General features: G+C 43.2%; 1 protein-coding gene across 1 annotated transcript in view; it reads left to right on the forward strand.

Annotated features, from left to right (window-relative positions):
• Nucleotides 1-27,378, forward strand: part of LOXL2 (lysyl oxidase like 2) — a 133,625-nt gene that overhangs the window by 14,750 nt on the left and 91,497 nt on the right. Inside the window, exons 2-3 of the mRNA XM_051974225.1 lie at nt 3,892-4,328; nt 13,029-13,204. Coding sequence (XP_051830185.1) covers nt 3,974-4,328; nt 13,029-13,204 — 531 coding nt within the window. The 5' untranslated portion in view covers nt 3,892-3,973. The remainder of the gene's footprint in view (nt 1-3,891; nt 4,329-13,028; nt 13,205-27,378) is intronic.

The raw sequence follows: 27,378 nt of genomic DNA on the forward strand, positions 1-27,378 counted from the left end.
CATCCCTAAAATTCATAACACAAAGGCAAATGAGTATAAATTATATGCAATTGTCGAGGAAATTTCAGAAGGGAGAGGAGTAGCTGAGGGGAGAGGAAGGGTAGCATCTGCTCTGTCTCTACAGAAAGTCAGGGATTCGCAGGCAGAAGAAAGGGTTTGAGCGTAAAAATGAACTTGGGCAGAGTTGGAAGAGCCACGGGGAGAGCAGAGGGGCCGGGTGTGGTGTAGACATTCTGGCCCGGTTTGATTTTCAAACTCCAGAACTCCCTGCTGGAAACAGTATTGACTTTTCTGGGCTGTATTCTCCGTTCCAGTAGGTGATTGGTCGTCACGCCGAAAAAGGAAAGCGGCTCATGGGAGTGGGGGGGGGGGGTCAAATGGGTTGAAATTCTTTGGAGCAGGGATTTGGAAAAGGTCTCCTCCTCAGAGAACAGCCAGGAACTGTTTTGATTGTTGTAATCGGACTCTGACTCTCAGGGAGCTGCGGTGAGTCACCAGTACAACAAAGCTGAGCAATCTTGGCTTGGTGATTGAAGTACTAGACAGAGAATCAGGAAGGCCTGGATTCAGATTCTGATTCTGACACTGGCCATCGTGGGGAGGTCACTTAGCCTTTCTGGGCCTCAGTCTCAGGCAGTAAACATTTATTAAACTCCTACTATGTTCTAAGTGTTAAGTGATAGATAAAAGATTTTTGTCGTCCAATTATTTCAGTCATGTCCGACTCTGTGACCCCATTTGAGGTTTTCTTGGCGAAGATGCTAGAGTTGTTTTTCCATGTCCTTCTCCATCTCGTTTTACAGATGAAGAAACTGAGGCAAACAGTGTAAGGAACTAGCACAGGGTCACGCAGCTACTAAGTATCTGAGGCTGGATTTGAATTCAGAGAGTTGAATCTTCCTAACACTAGGTCCAGTGCTCTAGCCCTGCACTATCTAGATATCCTGAGCCCAGCGCTAGTGCTCCTCTATTAAGTGCCTGCTGTATGCAAAGCTTTGTATCTGGTACTAAGTAACATGAGATAAGACCTAACCCCTCCCACTAATTACATCCTTCAATCTGGAGGTCATTTGCAATGTACTTCTTGCCAACTTTCCTTATTTTATACTATCCCTTCACACACTCTCTGTTCTAGTCAAACACAAAATTCCATCTCTTGCCTCGGTGCCTTTGCACAGGGGAATACCTCATGCCTAGAACACAGTCCCTACTCCTCTCTTAGGAAGTATAATCTCTTCAAGGCACAAATAGCATCTTCTGCAGGAAGCCTTTCCCCATTCTCCCAGTTTTTTCCCTCTTGAATCATTTTGTATAAATTTGCATCTAATTATGGTGTCCACGTTGTATTTCCCACTAGAATGGAAACTTCTGGAGGACAGAGTCTGTTTCATCCTTTTATCTCATAGATCTAGAGTGAGCACTCAACCTTTTCTGGGTGATGGACAAGCTAGCCAAGTCTTTTTTTTTCCCCTGAGGCAATTGGGTTAAGTGACTTGCCCAGGGTCACACAGCTAGGAAGGGTTAAGTGTCTGAGGCAGATTTGAACTCGGGTCCTCCTGACTTCAGGGCTGGTATTCTAGCCACTGCCCCACCTCGCTGCCCCTAGCCAAGTCTTTTGGACTGCACGGAATAGTAGTGTTAAAAGAAGGAAAATATGGGATCGTAGAAGAAACCGATTTTAATTGAATCAATATGTGCTTCTTTCTCTCTCCAAGATCATGGAGCCCCTCATCTAGAGTTAATAGCTTGCTAGTCTAAGATCGCTCATTCTTTCATTTAAGAACACTGAGGCACAGGGAGGCTTGTTCACTTACCTAAGGTTACCCAGCTGATGAACCAGGGGCAGAATTTGAATCCAAGACTTGCGACTCCTCAGTCGGTGTGCTCTCCATGATACTTCGGTCTTATCTCATCTTTGGATGCCCTCTCTCCGGCACGGTGCCTGGGACATCGCCAGGGCCTAATGTTTGGTGCGCTGGACGAAGGAGAATGCGGCTCACCAAATGGCCGCGAGTCAAGTCGCTGTCCTCGTGGTGTTAGTTTGGAAAGTTTGGGAACCGGAGAGTGCAAATGCGTCCCAGACGCGCGTCTGGTTCTGAGAGCGGGGTGGAGGGCAAGGGAGCCGTCCTGGCAAAGGGGCAGTCACGTACCCCGGGCAGGGTCCTGCCCCGATCCGACCTGTCGTCTCGGCCCAGGTTTTGTGAGCGGCTCTTCCTGGGTCTCCTCCCACGGCACAAATGGCAGAAACCGAGTCCCCCTTCCCTCCTCCCTCATTCATCGCCGAGGCTGGGATGCTCTGCCCTGGGTCTGTCCAAGCCTTGCCTGTGAATCAGGGCCCTGGAATCGCTGCCCTCCTCCTCCTCCCGCTTGCCACTCTGCTCCTCCTCAGAGAAACCGTGGAACAAAAAGGTGCTGAGTGAAAGGTTCCTCCGGCCTGGTCTCACGGGTCTCCCCAGTATGCTCCAAGAAATGAAGGAAGTTGAACCTCCCCCCCCCCACCCCACTGAGCAGAGACTGGTAGTGGCCACAGCGTGGAGCACTGAGCCTGGGTCAGGAATACCCAGATTCAGATTACTGGCTGGGTGACCCTGGGCAACTCACTCGACGGGTTTCCCTGAGTTTTCTCATGGGAAATGGGAATCCTAACAGCGTCTGCCTCACAGGGTTGTTGTGAGAATCAAATGAGATATTCATGTAGCGCATAATACAGTGCCTGCATACAATAGGCACTTAATAAATGCTTCTTTCCTTCCCTTCTCCCCTCACTTCCTATAGTGAAGCTAGGAGAGTCCATGTAAAGAGCATGGCGGAGCACCGATGCTATGGAGGTCACAGACCGATTTGAGTTTGAACCAATTTTAAAGCTCACAGTTGGATTCAATTTCAACATGTGGGAAATGTCACTAAAAGATAGGAAGAAGATCTGGGGGTTTTAGTGGACCGCAAACTTCCCGAGTCAGCAGTGTGGTCTGGCAGCCAGGAAAGGGATGGCAACCTCGGGCTGCATTAGGGCTAAGGGAGAAGGTTTGGGTACCTTGCCTGGCTCGGGCCTTGTTTGGATGATTGCGTTCCGTTCTGGGCAACTCGGAGAAGTTGGACAGTGACCAGAGGAGTGTGATGAGGGTGAGGAAGGGCCTCGAGCTCACGCCGTGGGGTGGGTGGGAAGAAATGAGACGTTTATCCCGGAGAGGAGGAGACTCGACAGGGGAGAGTGGGAAGGGAAAGTCAGGAGCCGGCTGGCAAAACTGCCCTCTTGTGGCACAGATGAGGACATGGGCACGTGGTTGTGTGGGTACGTGATTGCCCCAGACAGTGAGTGTCCGAGGTAGGGCATGAATGAAGGCCTCTGGATGGCGGAGCCCCAGTGGTCCCATGGAGCCTCCACGTGGGTGCAGCCTCCCAGTGTCCAAAGGGGGCTTTACTGGCTCCGCTTGGCAGAACCAGGGGAAAAGTCGGGCTGGGCTCGGGGGAAAGTTGCCAACGGTGAGAACTTTCCCAGAGTGCAAAGGGCTCCTGGGAGCAGGAGGGGGGGTTCAGTTCACTGGGGGTCCTTAAGCAGGGAGACTGGGTTGAGGAGAAGACCCTTTTCTTAGAAGGAGGAGGACTAAGTGGGCTGGGAGGTCTCTTCCAGCTAGAAATGTGATTCTGTGAGTGCTTCCCCTTAAAGCCCCAGCAGAACCTCCTTTCCTCCATCCCCTCTCTCTGGGAGGAAGTCTGGTGGGACAACCTAAAAAAATACCCCCCCAATGTTCTTACCTGAAACATGGGAGCCGGTTGTCTCCTGACTCTCCTGACTGCTCAAGCAGTTCTTAACCTGTTCAAAGTTAAACGTGGTTAAGGTCGGCGCTCTGGGTCGGTCCTGGGTCCTCATGCACGTCTCCTCTCTTACAGAACCGCTCTCTTCTCCTCACACTGAACACCCAGTGCCTGCCTGAGGAAGTCCGCCCGGCGGAGGCCCGGCTGGAGAGCAAGGATGCGGAGGGCTCCGAGTTCTTGCTGTCACCACTATCTGGCTGTGCTGCTCATCCTCCCCTCCCTGAGCCTCGCTCAGTACGAGAACTGGCCCTACTACCAAGAGTACTTCCAACAGCCCCAACCGGAATACCGCCAGCCCGAGCGGCCGGCGGGCGTCCCCAAGATCCAGCTGCGGCTGGCCGGGCAGAAGCGGAAGCACAACGAGGGCCGCGTGGAGCTGTACTACGACGGGGTCTGGGGCACCGTGTGTGACGATGACTTCTCCATCCACGCTGCCCACGTGGTCTGCCGGGAGCTGGGCTATGTGGAAGCCGTCTCCTGGACGCCCAGCTCCTCCTACGGCAAAGGAGAAGGTAAAACCCAGGCCTGGCTTGTGGTGACAAGGTGGGAGATGGGAACCAGGAACCCGGGTACTGCTCATCTTGTCAAGGGTGCGGAACCCTTCGTACATGATCATTGGGAACCCTTCATACATGATCATTGGGAACCCTTCGTACATGATCATTGGGAACCCTTCGTACGTGATCATTGGGAACCCTTCGTACGTCATCATTGGGAACCCTTCGTATATGATCATTGGGAACCCTTCATACGTGATCATTGGGAACCCTTCGTACGTGATCATTGGGAACCCTTCGTACATCATCATTGGGAACCCTTCATACATGATCATTGGGAACCCTTCGTACATGATCATTAGGAACCCTTCGTACATGAGATGAATTCATGAAGGGATGGGTGGGTGGGTGAATGAAAAAGCAGTTATAGCATACATAGTGTTGATTGTCAGAGCTGGGAGGGTCCTTAGAACATAAAATATCTAAGATAGGAGGGATCTTAGAACAGAGAATGTCAGACCTGGAGGGAATCTTAGAACAGACAATGTCAGATCTGGGAAGTAACCTTAGGACAGAGGATGTCAGACCTGGAGGGGAACCTTAGAACCAAGAGTGCCAGACCTGGAGGGGAACCTTAGAACAGAGAATATTAGAGCTGGGAGGAACCTTAGAACATAAAATATCAGAGCTGGGAAGTAACTTAGGACAGAGAATGTCAGACCTGGAGGGGAACCTTAGAACAGACAATGTCAGAGCTGGGAGGAACTTTAGAACATAAAATATCAGAGCTGGGAAGTACCCTTAGGACAGAGAATGTCAGACCTGGAGGGGAACCTTAGAACAGACAATGTCAGAGCTGGGAGGAACCTTAGAACATAAAATATCAGAGCTGGGAAGTAACCTTAGGATAGAGAATGTCAGACCTAGAAGGGAACCTTAAAATAGAGAATGTCAGAGCTGGGAAGAACTTTAGCACACATTATCAAAGCAATAAAAGATATAAAGCCGTCACCATAGATTGCTAAAGCTAAAAGGGACTTTAGAAATAAACTCATTCACCTCATTTTACAGATAAGGAAATAGAGTCCTTCCGAATAGAAAGTTCTCATCTAAAGTCTAGGATAGGGCAGAGGCAGTCTCGCCCTCTCTCCATTCCGCCATCTTGCCTCTCCTTTGGAAGTCGTAGCTCAAGACTGTACCCCACTAACAAGAGCAGCATAACTGACTTTATAATTATTGAGTCTGGGCTGCCCTACAGCAGCATGGCTGTGCCCGGGTAGCTGCCAGTCTGCCCATGGGCCTATTGAAGCGGTGCCCAGTGACACCGCGACACTGACATTAGGGATGTGGGTGAGGGGGCCGACCTTATCCACTCAGCAGACTTGGTCCAAATGGGGTTGAGCGGAGCAGGGCGATATGTGCGAGAATCAGAGCTTAAAGGCCAGAAATTTATGCAAGAAAATTGGGTGGTAGAAGCAAAGTTTATAGGACCAGGCTGGGATCACTGGGTCATGGATCGAGAGTTGGAAGAAACCTCAGAGCCCGTTGAGACCAGTCCTTTCAAATTACCCATGAGGATGCCAAGGTCCCAGCAGGATAAATGACTTGCCCGGGGTCACTCAGCTAGCTGGTTTCTAAATAGGAATTTGAAGTCAGATCCCTCAAAAGCCTTTCTATGTCAGGCTGAGATTCCAACCCACTCTTTCTATCCAAGTGGCTCATGCTACATTTTCTCTGCAGGGAGTTTGTGGAGGATTGTCAGAGGGCGCAGAAAGGGATCCTGGGATTTGCTTAAAAGTTATGGAAAGAGATCAGATCTGTGGTTTCAGGGATGCAGGGAACTCCCAGTTAGGGAAATCCCTCTACCAATGCTGTTTACTCTTAGGGAATGCTGAGTATTTTTATGGTTGCCCAAAGTCACCTAGTCAGTATATATCAGGAGCAAAACTTGAACCTAAGAATTCCTGTCCATGAGATCAGCTCTCCATCCATTATGACAATTTGCACACAGTAAACACTTAACACATGCATATCGACAGGCTTAACCGCCTCTCAGAGGTTGCCGTAGTATGAAAAAAGAGACAAGGGACTCGAGTTCAAATCCCAATGCCCACCCTTAGCTGTTTAATATCCCACAAATCATTCCTCTCTCAGGGCTTTGATTTCTTCTTCTTGAGCAGCAGAGGGTGGGCCCAGATACCCGCCAAAGCCCTTTCCGGTTCTAAATCAATGCTTCTAAATCACGCTTCTTCTTTGCCCACCGAGGGTCCCAAACAGGAATTGTGTTGCTACCAACAGCAGTTTGCTATGGAAACAGCTGTGGGTTAGAGAAGAGCATTTCAGAGGACCTCCCTCGTGAACCAGACAGAATTGGGAAAGCAGCTGGGAAACTTCAACTCCAGGGTTTCAATAAGATCTTTGTTTCTTACATTTAAGGACTAGACTCACTTGTGTGCAGAACTGACCAAGCCATCCATCACGGATGGACATGTTTCAGCAGGACCTGGGCTCACGGAACTAATAGGCCAGGAGCTGGGGGTGGGGATACAAGAATGGTCTCACCTTCATCCTGTGTTGCTTCCCTACGGTCAACCAATCAGCGCTTCTTAAGCACCTACTCCTTGCCAGGAACTGGGCTTGGTGCTGGAAATACAAAAAACAAGATATTAAATAACCCCTGCCTCTGGGATTATTATATCCTGTTTGTTTGATCATATCCCCCCCTTTTTTTTTTACCTGTACTTTCCAAACCCTGTGGGGAGAGAGAAAGAGCCATCCCACAATAGATTCAAAAGAGAGCTGTCCGAGCCCATCCTGATCCTATTGCAAGGGAGGAATTCTGGGATAATGTCATCTACTCTGACCCTGACTTAAGGAAGAATGCCTGCTTGATCCCATTTGACAAGCAGATATCCAGCCCCTAATTGAAGATCTCCAGAGATCCCAACTCTGTCCCAACTGGGTCAGTCTGTTCTATTGCTGGACAGCTCTTATTCTGAGAAAGGGCTTTCTTAGATGGAGCCAAAATCTGCCTCTGTGAAGCTTCTGCCCTTTTTTACAACAAGCCAAACTTCTTCCCTCTACGGTCACGAAAACAAGCCTGATCCCTTTCCCACTGTTAGTAAGCCCAGTGAAGAATTGAAGGCAGCTGTCTTGTTCCCTGTAGATCTTTTTTCCCTAACTCAGCATCTTCATTTCTTTTCATGGATTCTGGTTGGGTGGGATCTGCAGAATTCTGCTTGCCCTCTGATTTATCAGTGTTCTTCCTCAAACGTGGTTCCCAACTCCAGATGTGGACTGATCAGAGCAGAGTACAGCAGAGCTTTTGCCTCCCATGCTATCTCTTGGAGTTGAAAGAAGCAAATAGAGCTGAGTTTTTTATTTTTTTATTAATAGGGGTTGGAGTAAAATGCCTTTTTTCAGTGGCTTCCAACTTTTTCAAGCACAAAGGCCACTTTTGAAATGTTTAAAAAAGATTGCAGCTTGCTTGGGTCTTCAAAGGAGGAAACTCAGGTCCAGGACAGTTAAGTAATTTATTCTGGATCATATAAGTAGTGAGTCTGGGAGACAATATTTGGACCCAAAGTTTTCCAGCTCCCACAGCAGTTTTTCACTCAGGAAATCCTGAGTTCAAATACAATCTCAGACATTTACTAGCTTATGACTCTGAGCATAATCCAGGAATGAAGTGATAAGAGTCTGAACCAGGCTGATGTCAGTGTCAAAGGAGAAAGGGGTGGATATTTGAGAGATGTTACAGAGGGAAAATCAACAGGCCTTACCGATGACTTGGACATGAAAAATAAGAAATAGTGAGGAGCCCAGGATGACATTTAGGTTGTGAGCCTGTGGGACTTGGAGGAAAGCATTTTCCTTGTGTTGATAGGAACAGTTGGGGGTGAGGAGCTGGAGAAAAGATAATGAGTTCTGTTTTTGTACATAGTGAGTCTATGATGTCTACTGGACCTCTAGTTCAAAATGTCGAAAGGCAGTCGGAGAAGCAAGATTGGATGTCAGCAGAGAGATTGGGGCAGGAAGGGCAGATTTGAGAATCATCATCACCATGGAAATTAATGAGTTCACCAAGGAAAGCAGTGTAGAGGGAGGAGAGAAGAAGACCCAGGACAAAACTTTGCGGGATACCTATGGTTTGAAAGTACTATCTGAAGAACGATCTAGCAAAGGAGAAAGGGAAGGAATGGTCAGATGGGTAGGAGAACCAGGTCTCTTGAAAACCCAGAGAAAAGAGGGAGAGAGGAGCAACAGTATCAAAGATTTCAGAGAGATCAAGGAGATTGAGGACCAAAAAAAGGCCATTGAATTTAGTAGCTAAAGAACATTGTTTAAGTGGAAGAAGATGCTTCTCCTTTGGGGCCCAGATGTCTGTGCATCATGAACATATATGCAAGAAAATGGAATAGAGAGAGGGGCCACATTCTAGATGTTTTTTCAACATTTGCTTGACAGGGAATATGGTCAAAAAGAATATTTGAACCATCTCTGAAAGGAAAGAGATGTCAGCAGAATGTTACTGACTTCCATTAAAGGCCAAATGGTGAACAAATGTCTATAGAAACAAGAGTCTCAGCAGCTCTACAGGATTAAGAGGCAGCTAGAGACAAGCCCTGGTCTGGAGTCCAGAGATCTGGCTTTGAGAATCAGCTTTGACATGAGATTAAGTAAATTGAATCCTCGTTTTTGTTTTTGTTTCTGTTTTTTACCTTAAAATGGTCAAAATTATGCACATATTACCCATTTTATGAGTGCTGTAGAAAGCAGAGTCATTATAGATGCCTTAGAACCCTTCATTCAGTGAGCATTGATTTCTTTTTTTTTTTAATTATGGTTTTTATTTACAAGATAAATGCATGGATAATTAATGAGCATTGATTTCAAGGGACTACACTTTCCAGGTGCTGTCCCAGGTGCTGAGGTTACATAGATGAAAATGAAAATAATCCTGCCTTTGAGGGATTTCCATTCTAAGCCCAGAATCATATGTTCATTTTTCATTTATTTTTTATTTTTTTAACTTAGAATTTTTTCCTCTCCCAATTTTCCCCCACTCATTGAGAAGGCAACAAATGTGATATCAATTATACAAGTGATCATGCAAACAGGATTAGCCATGTTGCAAAAAACCCAACCCCCAAAAAACCTCAGCATACACACACACACCAAGAAAAAAAGTGAAAACAATTCTTTTTTAAAAAATATTTTTGCCAGTTACATGCAAAACAACTTTTTTGGGGTTATACATGTACGTTCATTTTTGACATTCATTTCCATATCAATTATGTTGGGAGAGAAAAATCAAAACAAAAGGAAAAAACCACGAGAGAAAAAAACAAAAGAAAAAAGTTAACATAACATGTGTTGATTTACACTGTCTCCATAGTTCTCTCTCAGGATGTCAATGGTTTGTCCCATCCAAAACTTATTGGCATTGCCTTCAATCGCTAAACTGCTGAATAGAACCAAGTCTGTCATAGTTGATCATTGTACAATATTGCTGTTGCTATGTATAATGTCTTTCTGGTTCTGCTTGTTTCACTTAGCATCAGTTCATGTAAATCTTTTGAGATCTTTCTAAAATGAGTCTGTTCATCATTTTTATAGAATGATAATATTCCATATTTTCATATATGATAATGTATTCAACCATTTCTCGATTGTTGGATATCTACTCATTTTCTAATTTTTTGCCACCATAAAAAGAGCTGTTACAAACATTTTTGTACATGTGGGTCCTTTGCCCTCTTTTATGATTTTTTTGGGGCACAGATTTAGCAGTGGCTCTGCTACATCAAAGGTATACACAGTTTTATAGCCAAAAGTGAAAACAATTATGCTTCAGTCTTCATGCAGATTTCAGCAATTCTCCCTCTGGAGGTAGATAGCATTTCATAAGTCCTTCAAAATTGTCTTGGATCATTATATTTCTGAGAATAGCTAAGTCACTCACAGTGGATACATATAATATTCCTGTTATTGTGTACAAATATTCTCCTGGTTCTCACTTTGCTTTGCATTCATTCATATAAATATTCCCAGGTTTTTCTGAAACTAAGTTATTAATCTTTTTTTTCATAGCATAATAACATCAAATCAAAATCATATACTATAGCTTTTTCAACCATTCTCCAATTGGTGGGCATTCCGCAATTTCCAATTCTTTGCCGCAACAGAGAGAGCTTCTATAAGTATTTTTATACAAATAAGTCCTTTCCTCTTTTCTCTGATCTCTTTGGGAAACAAACCCATATGCATAGTTTTATAACTCTTTGTGTTGGAGTTCCAAATTCTTTTCCAGATTGGTTGGACTAGTTCACAGTTCTACTAAAAGTGCATAAAGGTCTCAATTTTTCCATGTCCCTCCAGTATTTGTCATTCTCCTTTTTTATCATGTTAATCAATCTGGTAAGTGTGAGGTGGTGTCTCAGAGATGTTCTAACTTGCACTTCTCTAATTAATAGTTAGAACATTTTTGAATGTGACTATTGGTAGCTTTAATTTCTTTTTCTGAAAATCACCTGTCCTTATCCTTTGACCATTTATCCATTAGGAATGATTCCTATTTTTACAAATTTGATTTGGCTTTTTATATGTTTGAGAAATTAGACCTCTCTCAGACAAACTTGTTGTAAGATTTCCCCTCAGTTTCCTGCTTTCCTTCTAATTTTGGCTGCATTCGTTTTGTTTGTATAAAACCCGTTTCCTGTAAATTATTCATTTTACTTCCCATGATTCTCTTTACCTTTTAAATTTTTCCCTTATCCATAGTTCTAACAGGCAAAATTTTCCATGTTCCCTAATTTGCTTTTGATAACATTTTTTATTTCTAAATAATGTATTCATTTTGACCTTAGCTTGCTATACAGTGTTGGTTTATACCTAGTTTTCTGCCAAACTGCTTTCCAATTTTCTTAGACATTTTTGTTACTTCTCATCTCAAAAGTTTTGATCTTTGGGCTTATCAAAAACTAAGTTCCTATGGTCATTTATTTTTGTAGTTTGTGTACTTAATATAGTCTACTGATCCATCACTCTATTTCTTAGCTAGTACCAGATAGTTTTGATAATTACCACTTTGTAATACAGTTTGAAATCTGATACTCCAAAGCCACGCTCCTTCATATTTTTTCTTTAATTCCTTTCATATTCTTAGTTTTTGTTCTCCCAGATTAAGTTTGCTATTTTTTTCTAGCTCTATAAAATATTTTTTGGTATTTTGGTACGGTCCATTTTGCATTTCTTCTATACATTATATGTACAGTACACACATATATGTATGGACTTTTATATGGCCATATTGATCCTCCCTCACACCTAATAGAATATAAGCTTGAGAAGCAGGACCATTTCATTTTTGTATTTGTATCATCATCATTATCTATCACAGTGCCTGGCACATCCTAGGCACTTAATATTTGCTTGTTGATCGATTGCTACACAGAATGTTCCAAAAATCAGTGCTGTCTTAATTTAGTGAAATTTGAAGGTTCAAGCATCTGGGGAGAGTTAATTACCAGTTAAGAGTGTTTCTTCTTTTTCCCCTTCTCCCCCAACCTCTTTTTTGTCTTTTGAAAGCATTGGGCCCTGGGAATGTGGCATTTTGGTATATGGAGAACAATACTAGACTTGGGGCCAGGAGAGGTTCAGACCCTGTCCTTGACAGTCACCAGCTTGTGATTCCATACAAGTTTCCACCTTTCTGAATCTCATTTCCTCATACCTAAAATTGTGATAATTCCTATAAAAATAAATAATAGTTGTTACCTCTTGGAGTTTTTTTGAGGATCAAATGAGACGCTATCTGTGAAGCGCTTTATAAATATTAAAATGTTTTCATGATAATCATAAGAAATAGAAGTGGAAATGACCTTAGGTGTCATCTTGGTCAACCTTTTCACTTTAGATGGGGAAATTGAGGCTCAGAGAGGGCATGATACCACAAAAGTAACATCACAAGTGGCATTTGAACCCGTCTTTTCTACCTTGATTTAACTCAAATCTAGTATTTCCACTACTATACCAGGAAATCACCTCAGCCTGCCTACGGAACCTATAGATCCAGGACTAGCGATCCTTTACTCCTTGTGTGGATGGGAGCTGTGTGTGGCACAATTCCTCCTTAGGATAACTTTACCTGTGGACAACAAGAAGGCAAATATCTGGGTCATAGAATGAGAAGAGTCTGAAAGAGAATGCAATGAGGGCATGTGGTTGTATGGAGCAAAATTGAGTTCAGGTCTTAGTTCTAGGTTAGTAATCAGTAAAAGATGATAAAATCATAAGATCATAGAGTAATAGATAAGACCATAAGATCATAGAGTCATGGCCAATATCATAGATATTATAAATAGGATTGTAGAATCTTCATAGGTAAGATCATAGATACCATACATAAGAGCATAGAGTCATGACTAAGATCATAGAATCATAGATAAAATAATAGAATCCTAGATAATATCATAGATTTCATAGAGAAGATCATAGAATCATAGATAAGATCACAGAGTCAGGGCTAAGATCATAGATGTTATTGATAAGATCATAGAATCATAGATAAAATCATAGAGTCATAGCTCAGATAATTGAGCCATAGATAGAGAACTAGAAGTGACCTCTGGAGGAATTAGATCAACCCTTTCATTTCTCCAAGAGCCAGAATTTCCTTTATGTCATTCTTGACTTCCTTCTTCTGCCCTGCAGGTCCCATCTGGATGGACAATGTTCATTGCACTGGTAGAGAGGCGACCCTCGCTGCCTGCTCCTCCAATGGATGGGGCGTCACTGACTGCAAACACACAGAAGACGTGGGAGTAGTGTGCAGCGATAAAAGGATTCCTGGCTTCAAGTTTGACAACTCACTCATCAATCAGATTGATGTAAGTAACGCTCGCTTCCATGTACAGTCTGCGTCCCTGGTAACAGTTTGCGCCATTACATGGTGACAATGATGATGCTGATAATGATGCTGGTGATGACAATGACAATGATGATGGTGATGATGATGATGATGATGATCATTGTGATAGTGATGATGGTGATGATGATGATGATGATGATGATCATTGTAATAGTGGTGATGGTGATGATGATGATGATGATTGTGATGGTGGTAATGGTGATGAAAATAAGCATTTTTCTAGCACTTGAAAGTTTATAGAGTGCTTTACCCTTGTGGTTTTATTTTTACAATAATCCTGAGAAGTAGGTGCTATTCTTATCCTGTTTTTATAGGTGAGGAAACAATATTCAGTCCATTCTCCACTCAGCTGTCCGATTGATCTTCCTAAAGAGCAGATATGACTCTATAACTCCCCCAGCTCATTCAATACCCTGCTGTGGCTCCCAGAATCTCAGATGTAAGAGACCTCAATGGTCATCTCATCCAACCCAGATCTGAACCCCAATCCCCTCTATACAATAAATAGCTTTTGCTTGAAGGCTTCGAGAAGGAGAAGCTTCTACCTCCCAAGGCAACTTTTCCCCTTGGGGACAGCTCTGATTAATAGGAAGTTTTCCTGACTTCGAGTCTCCATTTGTCTTTCCCTCCTGTGGTATGAATGAATCAATTCAACTCCACTGCCTACCAACCGCCATTGTCCAAAGGTCAATCACGTAGCCTTCTTCATCCTTACTTTCTTCCTTTGTAAAATGAGAGGATTGGACTAGATGACCACTAAATGTAATGGCTTCTATTTCCTCTGCCTCAACTTTTCAAATCTGTAAAGACAGGTAGCATGTACCTTCTTTCCATCCTCTTAGTCTTTTCTCCAAGTTAAAGTTCTCCCACTTCCTGAACCATCACTTTTCACCAAATATCTCAATTAATTAGTTAATTAACACATATTTCATTAATATCTGATCGTCAAGCATCGTAAGGAATTCCCCCTCTTTGTCTTCAAGGGATTTGCTAGAAAATGACCCCTGATGATGGAAGGCTTTCAAGGGTTGCCATCCTCAGATCCAACCAGAGAGTCTCTCTAGTATTTGAGTCAAACATCATGGAGTAGTGCAAAGAGAGCTGACCTGGGAGCCCGGAGAACCTCATTCAAATCACTTCCTAACACATCCTTGCTGTGACTCTGGATAAATCTCTTAACTTTTCACAGTTCTTGGCAAGGCTGTAAGACTTATAAAGTAGAATTTTGTAGAAGAGGTGTCTATCTGCATTGGTAGAAGGTTTTCGTCTTCCGGGAGTTCCCTATCCCAATGAAATCAAAGATCTGTCTCCTGACCCTTCACCTATTCTAGGTGCATGATTATGGCAATTGATTCCCAGCCGGTTTGAGGAGCCGATGATGGAGATGCTCACGGAAGGCTTTGAAATTGCCCTATTTGGTCTCCAGAAGGCATCTGCCAATGGAATGTGGTTTTGACATTTTCTCTCCATGACTAACCCCATCCTTCCATTTTCTTTTATATTCCTAGAGCACACCAAACACTCTGGGATACCGGCCAAGCCTGCATTATGGAAAAGAGATTAGCTGTTAGACTCAGCAGGCTTGTTTCATCACAAATGATGGGACCACCCCCATTGTGTACCCTTCAAGTTGGGCAAACAGCCAAACTAGCATTACATCATGGCTAGAGGAAGTTATTATATATCTCAGTTGCACTGCAGTAATTCAAGGAGCCATTTGTTATTATTTTTTTAGTGCAACCTATCCCTTCGACAACTCGTTAACTATTTTTCAAGAGTTGTTATGAACTAAAAAGGCATCCCGCTGTGGTTCACCTTGTGAAGAGCCTCCCTAGCTTAGCCAGGCTGATCAAATGATCAAACGTTTACTAAGTACACACTATGTGCTTAAAAATGCAGTGGCTACCTTCAGGGGGCCTGCATTCTGTCAATCGACAAATATTTTTAAAGCACCCACTATGTGCCATACACAGTGAGAGACTCTTGGGATACAGAGACAAAAAAAGACACTCCCTCCCTCTGGGAATTACGTTCTATCAGAGGCAACAATATATAGAGATAGAAGAAGCTACAAAGTTTAAAGTAAATCCATTCAATGGGAGAAGCAATGGCAACTCTAGGGATTAGGAAACAGGTCCTATGGGTGGTGGCCTTTGAATTGTGCTATCAAGGAAACGAGAGGTTCTAAGAGATGAGGAGGAGAAAGGAGGCATGAGGGATGTGTAAGAGCACAGAGATGGGAGATGGAACAGCGGTGAGGGCCAGCAAGAAAGTCGGTTGGACTAGCTTGTAGACTGTGAAAGGCTGCTGGAGCCTGATGGAGAAGCTTGTGTTTTATCTCAAAGGGAATACTGACCTGCTGGGCTTTCTTGAGTATGGATGTGTCATGGTCAGACCTACACTTTAGGGAGCATCACCTTGACAGCTGTGCAGAATGGACAGGGAGGCCAATCAGTAGACTATCACGCTAGTCCAGGTGAGGAGCGATGAGGAATTGATGGCACCTCCTCCGATGCTGGGCTCATGCCCCAAGCCTTTCTGTGGGTTCTGTGGGATCTGCTAGAGTAGGTTGTCTCCTGGCACAGTCTGGAGCACTCGTGAGTCATTCGTGCTATAAAGACACAGCGAGAGAGATCTGCAGTTGAGGACCTTGTTAACTCACTTCACAGAATCACAAAATTCAGATCTGGCAGCCAGGACCTTGGTGGCCTCCGAGTCCAGTTCAAACCACCAACTCCCCACAATGACATTTAGGCTTAGAGTCTGCCAGACTCTCCTTGAATACCTCCAAGGAAGGATCACAGAGTCTCAAAGCTGAAAGGGATCGAGTCCAACTTGTACCTGCCCCCAAATCCTCGACAGGTGGCCAGCTAGTCCTTTCTTAAAGATTTCACACTGCGGGAACCAGCACTTTGCTTCCTTCCTTCCCAAGGCTGGCACTTCTATTGGAATTCACTCCATTTTAAGGAAGTTTTTCTTTTAATAAAGTCTAACTCTTCCTCTTTACAACTTCTCTTTGGGGAAGACCTCATGTTTTCTCTATGAGGTGGAAAGCTCCCTGAGTACAAGACCATGTTTTATTTCTCGTTAGATTTCCCTCAGTCCTCACACAATCCTTTGCATATAATAGATGATCATCAATACCAAAATATACATGTGTGTATTATATAGCTGTATGTATGTATATGAAATTTATGTTCAGTCATTTTCAGCCATGTCTAACTCTTTCTGACCACATTTGGGGTTTTCTTAGCAAAGATCTTGGAGTGGTTGGCCATTTCCTTCTCCAGCTCATTTTATAGAGGAGGAAACTGAGGCAAACTGGATTAAGTGACTTGCCCAGGATCACACAGCTAGTAACCATCTCAAGGCAGATTTAAGCTCAGGCTTTTTGACTCTAGACAATGCTTTTTTTCACTTTGCCACCTGGCTGCCTCTATCTACCTATGTAAGTGTGTATGCATATATGTGTGTGTGTGTGTGTGTGTGTGTGTATATGTATATATATATATATATACACACACATATATATATTTATATGTGTGTATATGTACATGCACATGTGTCCATTGTGATTGTCATATATAACAATTATATATGTGTATATAATATGTATAACAACTATATATATGTATATATAATATGTATAACAATTATATATGTGTATATATAAAGACAAATCACACACATATAAATGTATGTATATATGCATATACGTGTGTATAATATCATATCACATGCTTTTGGAATTAGACAAGACCTTAGAGGCTCTCAAGAGAAAATCCTTCAATTTATAGATGAAGAAACTGAGTCACAGAGAGATTAGGCTTACATAGCTAATTAGTGTGAGATGAAAGTTGAACTCAGGACCTGCTGATTACACATCCAGTGCCTTACTACTCTATGAAGCTGTTCCTCATAGACAAAAGCCCATCTATTAAGTAACTGGTTTGGCTGGAGCATTGGATGCATATTTTCCTCTCTGGGGCCATGGAAAATAAAACTAATCCCTCTTCTAAATACCAGGCCTTCAGATATTCAACAACAGCCATAGACCCATGGAGCCTCCTTCTTTTTCAGACTAGGGAGCCTTAAATCTTTGAAAAATATAAGCTGATGTCATTCTGGTTTCTAATGATGAGCATGATCTAAGTTTCCAGTGCTACTGGTGGCTTTTGATGGCTATTACCTTCCCTACTCCCCCAACTCCATAATACCTACAACACTGCTGGGCATATAACAGACACTTAATAAGTGTCAGTTGCTTGATTAGTTGATCTGGCTCACGTAACTTATTTTTCCAAAAATGCCTTCTCTCCATGAATATAAAATGAGCATTTGTCCTCCTTAGCTTGTTATTCTGTAGGGATAAAGTTAGACTGAACAGCAATGAGAAGTCCACAGGATTTTCTAATTTCCTCACATTACAGTGACGGAGACAGTGAGCTTGTTTATGACATATTAATAGGTCTCTGTTCGGTTTATTGCCTTAATTGTAGCCCCAGGATAATCCATTTTGAATACTGAGCTCAGATTCAGGTTACCTGGCATTTGAGAAAGATCGACAGCTTGAATAGAAGGAAGGGGAGTCAAAATGCTTCTGCAAGTTGGATCAGGCTAAATTAGAGAATCTTGGGAGCATAGATTCAGAACCAAAAAGGACGTTAAAAGCCATCCGCTCCAATGTCCGCAGGGAGATGGCTCAGTTCCCATCTGGACATCCTTCTCTTTGCACCACCGCCAGCCACTGTTTCACTATTTATTCCTTTTCACGAAAACATTCTAAAGAACTTGACGAACATTTCTTGACAATCCCTGATCTGTTTTGCCGTGGGATAATCTGAGACCCAACAGTGTCAAGCCACAAGATCTGTGTTATGATAAATCATGAGGCTCCTGTGAATTGTTCCCTCTGTCTCTGAATGAGGCAGCATGGCATGGGATCGGGAAGACTTGGGTCCAAAATCATGTACTGACTGTGTGACCTTGGGCAAGGCACGTAGATGGATAGACAAGTAGATCGATAGAGCCCATACGTAGATGGACAGATAGATGAATAGGTAGGTAAATAAATATAGATCATTTATCAAAGGCTACTGTGTTCTAGGCACTGTAAGGGCATAAAAGGAAAAAAAAAACAAGATTGGCTACTCTCTTTTTTTATACTTTAAATGTTTATTTTATTTTAAAGCTTTTTATTTCCAAAACATATGCATGGATAATTTTCAAGATTCATGCTTGCAAAACCTTGTATTCCAAGTTTTTTCCTTCTCTTCCCCCTACTTCCTCTCCTAGATCTAGTATACATTAAACACGTGCAACAATTATATACATATTATCATGCTGCACAAGAAAAATCAAATCAAAAAGAAAAAACGAGAAAGAAAACAAAAAGCAAGCAAACAACAACAAAAAGAGTGAGAATCCTATGTTGTGATCCACACACAGTTCCCACAATGCTCTCTCTGGGTGCAGACGGCTTTCTCCATCCCAAGACCAAAAAATTGGTCTGAATCATATCGTTGTTGAAAAGAGCTAAGTTCTGTCAAAATTGATCAGCTCATAATCTTGTTGTTAAGGCTGGCTACTCTCAAGAATGGGGGAGACAAAAGGCAGAGAAGAGCCATAATGCAGGGGCCAGGGATAATAGCCAATACTGGAGAGATGGAACGTAGTGTGTGAACAACAGCCAGTAGGGCAAGGAGTGGAATCAGAGAGTTTGTAGAGGGAAGTGAAAATTAAGGAGAAGAGACATATTTCCTACAGAAGGAGGGTTTTGAGCCATTGAGGAGGGACAGAATTCTCAGCTTCACCAGGGAAAACTCATGGTGTGAAGAGAAGTGCTGGGTGCAAGGAACAACCAGTAGATAGAGGGGAACCTTTAAAAGCCAAATCAAGTATTTTATATTTGGTCTTGGACCAAAGTCACCTAAGTCCATTGATCAGAGAGGGAAGCAAGATATGGGCAGCTGAGGAGAGAATGGACTGGAGGCAGGGAGAGGCTTGGGGCAGGGAGGCTAATTATAAGGACATCGAAATAGTCCAGTCAAGAGGAGGGCTGGGAGGAGTTGAAGATGGCACCAAAGTTGCAAGCCTGAGTAACTGAGTAACTATAATAATAGTAATATAGGAAGAAGGGAGTGTTGGGAGGGAGGAAATGAGTTCTGTCTCTGACATTAAGGTTAAGACACGTGTGGAACAGCTAATTGGACATTTCAAGAAACAGTTGGTGATAGAGGACTGGAAAAGGGCTTGATATTCTAGATCTGGAGATCGTCTGTATAGAGATGATAATTGGACCCATTAAGTGAGATAGAATACAAGGAGAAAAGGTGAGTCCAGTATAGTGTCTTGAGGAACACCCACAGCTAGTGAGTGTGACCGGGAAGAAGATATATAAATGGAGATGGAGAAGGATCAGGCAGAAAGGTAGAGAACTAGGAACAAAAACCCAGAAGAAAGAATATTCAAAGGAGAAGCAATAGCTTCAGAGAAGCCAAAAGGCTGAAGACTCAGATTTGGGAATAATCTTTTAATAATAAAAAAACCCAGAGGAAAATTCTGGTTTTTCCCTTTCTCTTTTGCTTCTCTCTTTCTTTCTTCCCCCTTTCTTCCTTTACCCTCTCTCTCTTTCTCTTTCTCTTCTTTCTCTTCCCATCTGTCTTTCTTTCTTCCCTTTGTTTTTTAAACAGATGAAGTAATTAAGATTGAGAGAACTTCAATGAAACTTCAATGACTTCCCTGGAGTCACACTGCTAAATAAATATTTGAGGCAAGATTTGAACACAGATCTTGTTGATTCTAAGTCAAGCAACTTATTAACTGCACCACCTAAGTACCTCTAGAAGACTTACTCATTGTTAGGAATGTGATCATTGAAAAAGTGCTTACTATGTTTAGCAATGGAATGAGAACTTTCACCCTTCTACTTTCTTTCTCCTTCTCTCCTTTTCTCTTTTTCCTGCTCTCTTCTCTTTGCTCTTCCTCTCCCTTCTGCTTCTCTTTATCTGCTTTCCCCTTTCTCCCTTCTCTTCTTCCTTTTGCTCTTATCGCCTTATCTCTTTCACCTCTCTTCCTCCTCTTTTTCTTTTTCCTTCCTCTTCTTTCCTCTCCTCCTTTTCTATTTCCTTCTTTCCTCTCTTCCTCCCTCCCTTTTTCCTTCCTTCCTTCCTTCCTTCCTTCCTTCCTTCCTTCCTTCCTGCCTTCCTTCCTTCCTTCTTTTTTTCCTTCCTTCCTTCCTTCCTTCCTTCCTTCCTTCCTTCCTTCCTTCCTTCCTTCCTTCCTTCCTTCCTTCCTTCCTTCCTTCTTCCTTTGTTCCTTCCTTCCTTCTTTCTATTCCTTCCTTCCTTCTTTCTATTCCTTCCTTCCTTCCTCCCATCAAGGGGAACAGAAGGCCAGAATGAGAACATTTCAGCTCATCCAGATGGACAAGTTTGGCACACAAGTGGAGACTAAGGTCAAAGCCAGAAGCCGGCACATGGTAGCAGGAAACAGAACACTGAGGCAGAGATGCCAAAGGCATTTACCATCCCCAGCTGAGCCCTACTGGGGAGCAGAGAGGTCTGAGGCATGGGATGACTTCACAGGCCTCTCTTGTTTTTGATTTCCCTCGAATGCTGTAATGGGGATTCAGGTTGTGGCTGCCATGACTCACAACAACCTTTCCCCATCCACAGCCACTGCAGGAACTTTCCATGTGCAAACAGGCCTTTGGCAGGGAGCCGAGGGCCTGCACCTCTTCCCCTCCTGGCGTCCTGTGAAAGTAGGTCATTGAAATGGGATTTGGCTCCAGTGGAAGAACCTTTGTAGCCATCAGATGGCTCAAGATGCCTCCATCTAGGGCTTGACTAACCTGGCTGACCCTTGTGGGTAAGGGGAGCTCAATGATTAGGGGGCACTGGGAAGACTCTTCCCTAAAAACCTCCCCTACCAGCTTTGTAAGACACTTGGGATTCTGCCAGTAGTTCTGTTCCTTTGGGTTGAGGGATTACAGCTCATAATTTTTTGTAGATAAGATGAAGAGATGTTGGCTGGGTAATAGAACGGCGAGGCAGCTGAATTTGGAATCAGAGAACCAAATCCCAACTCTATCACTCACTACCTGTGTGACTTGGGTCAAGTCACTCCAAGGCCCCTTTGTAGTGGAAATCTGTGATCTGATGGCTCATTTAGGTGGATTTATTCAGCTGAATGACTATGAGTAAAAAGTGTCAATTAATGAATTAATATCCACTTAGAAGGAGGTCTCCACTAGTGTGCCATTGGGTTCTCTTCTCATCCCTGCCTTAGCTTACATTTTTATCACTGACTTGGATAAAAACAGAGGAAAGAAAAGAGATAAATCTGTAGGTGAAGAAAAGCTGTGAGGGATAATTGCAATGATGAATGACAGGCCTTCAAAAAGTCAAAAGGAGCCTGACATGATGGGCTGACTTGGACAAAGTGAAATGTCTCTTGAAGATAAATAAAGGCTCCTCTGGGAAGGCACATTACTTTCTGATAAGACTGACATGTTCTAGGACACTCTGGGACAGGGCCAGCAATGCCGGGGTCTGGGTTCTAGCCCCATTTCTGCCATTATCTAAGTGGGCCGGTGACTTCCTCTTTGTGGCCCATTTCCTCATCTGTAATATCACAAGATCACTACATACACAAGACTTATGTAGTCTAAGCCTCTTCCAGGTGGTGCATTTTATGCTTGCAAGAAATTGAGCTTTTTTTAGTGGCTTGAAAGGAACATATGAACAGTCTGAAATGCTGAGATGAATGATCATAGGCTGTTACAGAGCCTATAATGGGCCCTTAGTACTAAGGAAGGAAGGAAGAAAAGGGAGGAGAGAAGGAAGGATAGAAGGAAGAAAAGAAGAAAGGGAGGGAGGGAGTATGAAAGAAGGAAGGAAGGAAGGAGGAAGGAAGAAAGGAAGGAAGGAAAGGAGGAAGGGAAGGAGGGAGGGAAGGAGGGAGGGAGGAAGAAAGAAAGGAAGGAAGGCAGAAGGGAAAAAAGGAAGGAAAGAAGGAAGGAAGAAAAGAAAAAAGGAAGGAAGGGAGGGAGGGAGGGAGGAAGGAAAGAGAAAAGGAGGAGGGAAAAAGAGAGGAAAGGAGAAATGAGATAGGCTGATTGAGGACAGTGCTGGCAAAGTTGGAAAGTAGGTACTAAGACAAATATCTACTTGGTAATTTTGCCAAGGGGAAAAAAATTGACTGGGTTCAGCTGGGATAAGTGCTTTACTTCCACCTTGATTCCCTCCCCTACTGTCCATGGCTGCCTCCATATCCCTTGCACTAGCACACTGTACCATCACGACAACCCAGAATTCCCTTTCTCTGACTCAGTCCCAGTCCATGGAACATGAGGATAAATCATGGCCGACATCCCTGCCGCCTACCACCATGCTTTCTGCTCCACTTCTAGGTCTACAAGGCTGCCTTTGCTATTTGCCCAGGAGACCAAATGAAATTTCAGCTCCTCATTCAACCTTTGCCCTTAGTCATCTGCTTCCTGCTGTCTGAAGGCCCAGGCTTAATGAAAGGCTTTTCATTGAAAGGATCCCTAATGTGGACTTGCGATGAGGGCTCCATTGCCAGCAGTGTACTAAGTTTGGTTCAGGAGCACATACCTTTTTAGGCCTTTGGGGAGAGATCATAGATGTGGCTTCAGTAGGTTAGTACTTCCAACCCCCTCATCCTCCCCTCCTCATGGCCTGGAATTCTCCAGACAGGGAGAGTAGAGAAAACCTTCATCCTTCCACACAGAGCTCTTTCTCACTCAGGGATGCCTGAGGTATTTGTTATGGAATTTAGCCTAAGACAGTCTCCTTTTTTAAAAAAAATTCAATTAGCAGCATTTATTTATTTATTTTTTTACTCTCCCATCCCAGCCCTTATTGAAAAAAAATAGGAAAAAAATCCAAATCTGTGTAACAAATAAACATAGTCAAGAAAAACACATTTCCACGCCGGCCATGTTCAAAAATGTCTGTCCCATTCTGTCCTGAGTCCGTCACCTCCCTATTAGCACATGGTTCGGGTTTTTTGCTGTTACCAATAATGCTCTTGGAAATACTTCTATACGGATTCCTTTTCCTCTCCCTGTCCTCCTCAATTACATCCCTAGGGAGAATCCTAGCAATGGAATCCCTGTGTCAAAGGTTGTGGCAACTCTAATTATAGAAATCCTTATTGCTTTCTGATAAGACTGCAGTGTATTAGGATGCTCTAGGGGGGAGCTATGAAGCACAGTCCAACTGGCCTGGATTGCTGTTTAGAATTAAGCAAGAAGACTGAATAAAGTGTCGTACCCTTTGACTCAGTGATCTCATTGCTTGGCTTAATCCCCAAGGAAGTCAAGGATAGAAACAAAGGCTCAGTATATGCTAAAATAGTCTAGCAACATTTTGTGTGTGTATGATAGCAAAAAAGTACGTGTCCATTGATTTGGGAATGGCTTAAATCGCCCCCACTAGCTCCACCCTGTGGTGTAAGAATGGGGTATGTGAGAAAGAGCCAGTTGGGAGTCACCTCTGACACCTCTGGCTGTGTGACCCTGGACGAGAGTGCTAGGAAGCTCAGAAGCTCACTGCAGAAACAATTTCCTCTTCCTGGAGTTCCCTTTAAAAATTAAATCATAGCTGGAGCTCCTTTGTGAATGCGATGGAGTATTAGTGTGCTGGAAGAAATGACAAATATGAGAAAATCGGAGAACCAGAGGAAGATTATGAATTGATGCAGAATGAAATAAGAAGGACCAAGAGAACGAATATACTTAAAAATGTCACCAAAGAAGTCAAACTCTGAGCAAATGAAAAATCAGGGAAGGACTTAAAGGAAAAATAATGAGGCTTCCTTCTTTATGGCGGAGTGAAGAGGGGGTAGCTGGGACAAGGACAACTTAGATGCTGTAGCAAATGTTTTTGCTTAATTGTTTCAATTTGCTACAAGGGAATTAATTATTAAATTAAATTAGGGGAGAGGAGAGAAGGGGAGAGGGTTTTTTTCTCCTCTAGAAGTGGCTACTCTAAAGATAAAAATATCATAAGATTTATTTTATTTAAAAAAAAAGATTGCACTGATTCCCACCTTTCTAGTCTAAGGGTATGACATTGCCAAGTAACTCTGCCACTTTAATGTCTGTAAAGCAATATGGGCACACATTTAGGATCCCTGCTACCAGGCTAGGCTAAGGCTGAGAGATTGCTTGTGTTTGAGAGGCTGATTGTGCGTCTGCACTCATCAATGTGATGAGCCTCTCAGAAAGTGGAAGTAGGGAGTAGAAGTAGGGGGTGGAGCACGAGGTGCCTAAGGAGTGAAGCAGCATGGGATGGAAGCTGAGAACTGATTAGGGCAGAGCTTCTGTGTAGTGAGTGTCAAGGCTGGAAATTGTGACTATCCTGGCAGACTGAACAAGAGTTTTAGAAAGTGGATTTTTAAAATTATCTTCAAGTTGTTTTAATATTCATGTCTCTGATTTTTCAAGAATTTGAACATTTCTATGTCTTCCTTTTCTGCACTTCTGTTTTTTTCTGTCAGAAAAAAAAGATCAATACTTTCTCTTCTTCTCTCCCTAAAATATGTCCCAGGGCAGTGTGGTAAAGGGTTAGCCGGGTTCAGCTTGGCCCAAGAGGACAGAACTGGGACCTGCTGGGGGAACATCCAAAGAAGCAAATTTAGGCTTAAAATTAAGAAAAACTTCCTACAGTTATTTGAAAATTTTTTTTTGTTTTTAACATGATTTCTTCCCACCCCCGTCCTCTGTCCCCCTTCTTTTCCTCTTCCTCCTCCTCCTTCTTCTTCCTAAGCTTCCTTCCCCCTTCCCCTCCTTCTCTTTCCCCTTCTCCTTCCATCTTCCTTTCACTTGCCCTTCCTTTCCCCCTTCTCCTCCTCACTAAATCATCTCTTGTCTAGAAGTCAGGCTCTGGTTCCTTTCTGGTACACAAAAAGCAGATGATGATTTTTTATTGTATGATTTTTCTTTGGTTTAGACCAGTAATTTTAAGGATGTTGGAGACTTTTTGTAATGACAATCCTTGTGCCAAATACAGATAGTCCCACAATTTGTAGTTTTGGGTGTTGCCTATGGATAGAGAGATAAAGCAATTTACAGCCAAAACATGTCAGAGAGAGGACCTGAACTCAGTTCCTCCTAAGCACAGAGCTGGCTTTCTGGCCAATCTACTCTGCTGCCCCTTGTACAGAAATGGAGACCTCAGAATCTTCCAAGAGAAGGGAGCATGATTCCCAATGGCACCTTCAGTTTACCCCAGCATAACTCCTACCTAGCTCCCGCTCCCTAGAGCTCCTAGAATCTCCAGTTAAGTATCCCACAGCATGATAGATCAGGGATTATCACTGATTGTTTGCCCAATTCTTTAGATTCCTTTTTTAAAAGTCAGGGGAGAGGGATGACGCATGGACCGTGGGGCCAAAAGAAGGCTGGCCAGATAGGGGTTACATCATGGCAAACAGAATGACAATTAGGGACCGGTGTTAAAATCCCACGAGATAAGGATGTCAAGGACTTTGCGAACCTTAAGTGCTGTGCAAATGCCAGTTACAATGATATTATGATTGTCTCTGTCTTCTTTGGTTCAATGGAGATCAGCTAGAAGTGGTGGTCTAGGGCCTCACTTCTCTCCTGCCATTATTGATTTATAGTGAATGTTCTGAGGATGCTGCAGAGGTGGGTAAAAAAGTGGCTTTTTGTGACTGAGGAAGTGGCATGTGAGCTTCTCTTGTAGTTCATTGAACGTAGGAACCATTGACGGCCAGGCCTTCCACCTGTTCCCACATGGGTTTTGTTTCTTCTGCTAGAAGAAACTACTTTGGGGAAGTCATTCATAAAGTGGAGTTTAGTATGGTTCTTAAATTTTTATGAGTCAGGTTACACTTGGCTGATCACGGATGACATTTGATCCCAACGCAGAATATTCTGGTGTTCAAAGCCCTTCCTCACCCAGATTCCTACCTTTCCAGTCTCCTCACAGCTTACTCCTTCTTCCCATCCCCATATCCTTTTCCATTGAGTGATAGCAGCCTGTCAAGAAGACTCTGTCTCTTGGCCATCTAAGAGAGTGAGTTTCTGGCATATAATTCCGGTGCCCTGCTCATGACTTTTCTAACAGATACCTAATTTTTGCAAACTCTCTAACTTTGAAATTATATATAATTATTATAATCTGCATGGGTCACTAAGCCCAGGCTCCTTAAGTGTCTAGCTGTTCTCTGATTTCTGGTGGTCGTGACCTGATCTTGATTTACTACCTTCCTCCCCATTACACTGTGAGCCCCTTGAAGGCAATGGCTGTTTTTGGCCTTTCTCTGTAACTCTAGCACTTAGCACAGTGCCCGTCGTACAGTAAGAAAGCACTTATTAAATATCTTCTGCCTGAATGATACACTAAGCAGGAATACTCCTCAAGCTGAGTCATCTTAGGCAAACAAGTCCTTCCTGGTGGTCAGACAGTTTGGCCGAAGTGGGTGTTGTGTGTCTGGGCCGTGATGGATGAGACCTGCCCTTAGCAAAGCCTTTGGAAAGCTAAACTCATCCAGATTGCAGGTATTAAGAATCCGAGGCAGGATTTGACTTCTAAGCCTTTCCACTGGACTCCCTTGAAAGTGAGAGCGGGAAGGATTCGGAACCTGACTTAGAGACCCAGGGCTCTTCTCCAGGGTAGAAATGTAATCTTCCTGGGGTTATTATTGTTGCCGTCATCGTCGTCATTTTCATCATCGTCATTCTCATTTTTTCTCTATGAGATACCCAGAGAAATGGTCCGGAGACACTCTCCTGTGGCTGTTCTTTCACGTTTGATGCTCTATTGAAGGTCACACAAATGGCTAAATGAACTGCTTTTTATATGCTTCAGGTCATAAGATAATCCACAGTAGGAGTCCCCAGAGCATCCGTGGTACAACTTCAGTAACAGACTAGACATCACAGACCACTGAACCTCAACTTTCCCCACATGATTTGGATCTCCTCCGCCAGGGCTCCATATTTCAAAACCTTTTTATGTTTTGTGGAGTCTGTGGGTACTTGCTATGATCACACATTAAAGTTAGCCTTACATGTGTGACCCTAGATAAGTTACTTTACTTCAATTACCTCAGCAAAAAATAATAATAATAATTAAAATG

Source organism: Antechinus flavipes, chromosome 2 (genome assembly GCF_016432865.1).
Source record: "Antechinus flavipes isolate AdamAnt ecotype Samford, QLD, Australia chromosome 2, AdamAnt_v2, whole genome shotgun sequence".
Classification (NCBI taxonomy): domain Eukaryota; kingdom Metazoa; phylum Chordata; class Mammalia; order Dasyuromorphia; family Dasyuridae; genus Antechinus; species Antechinus flavipes.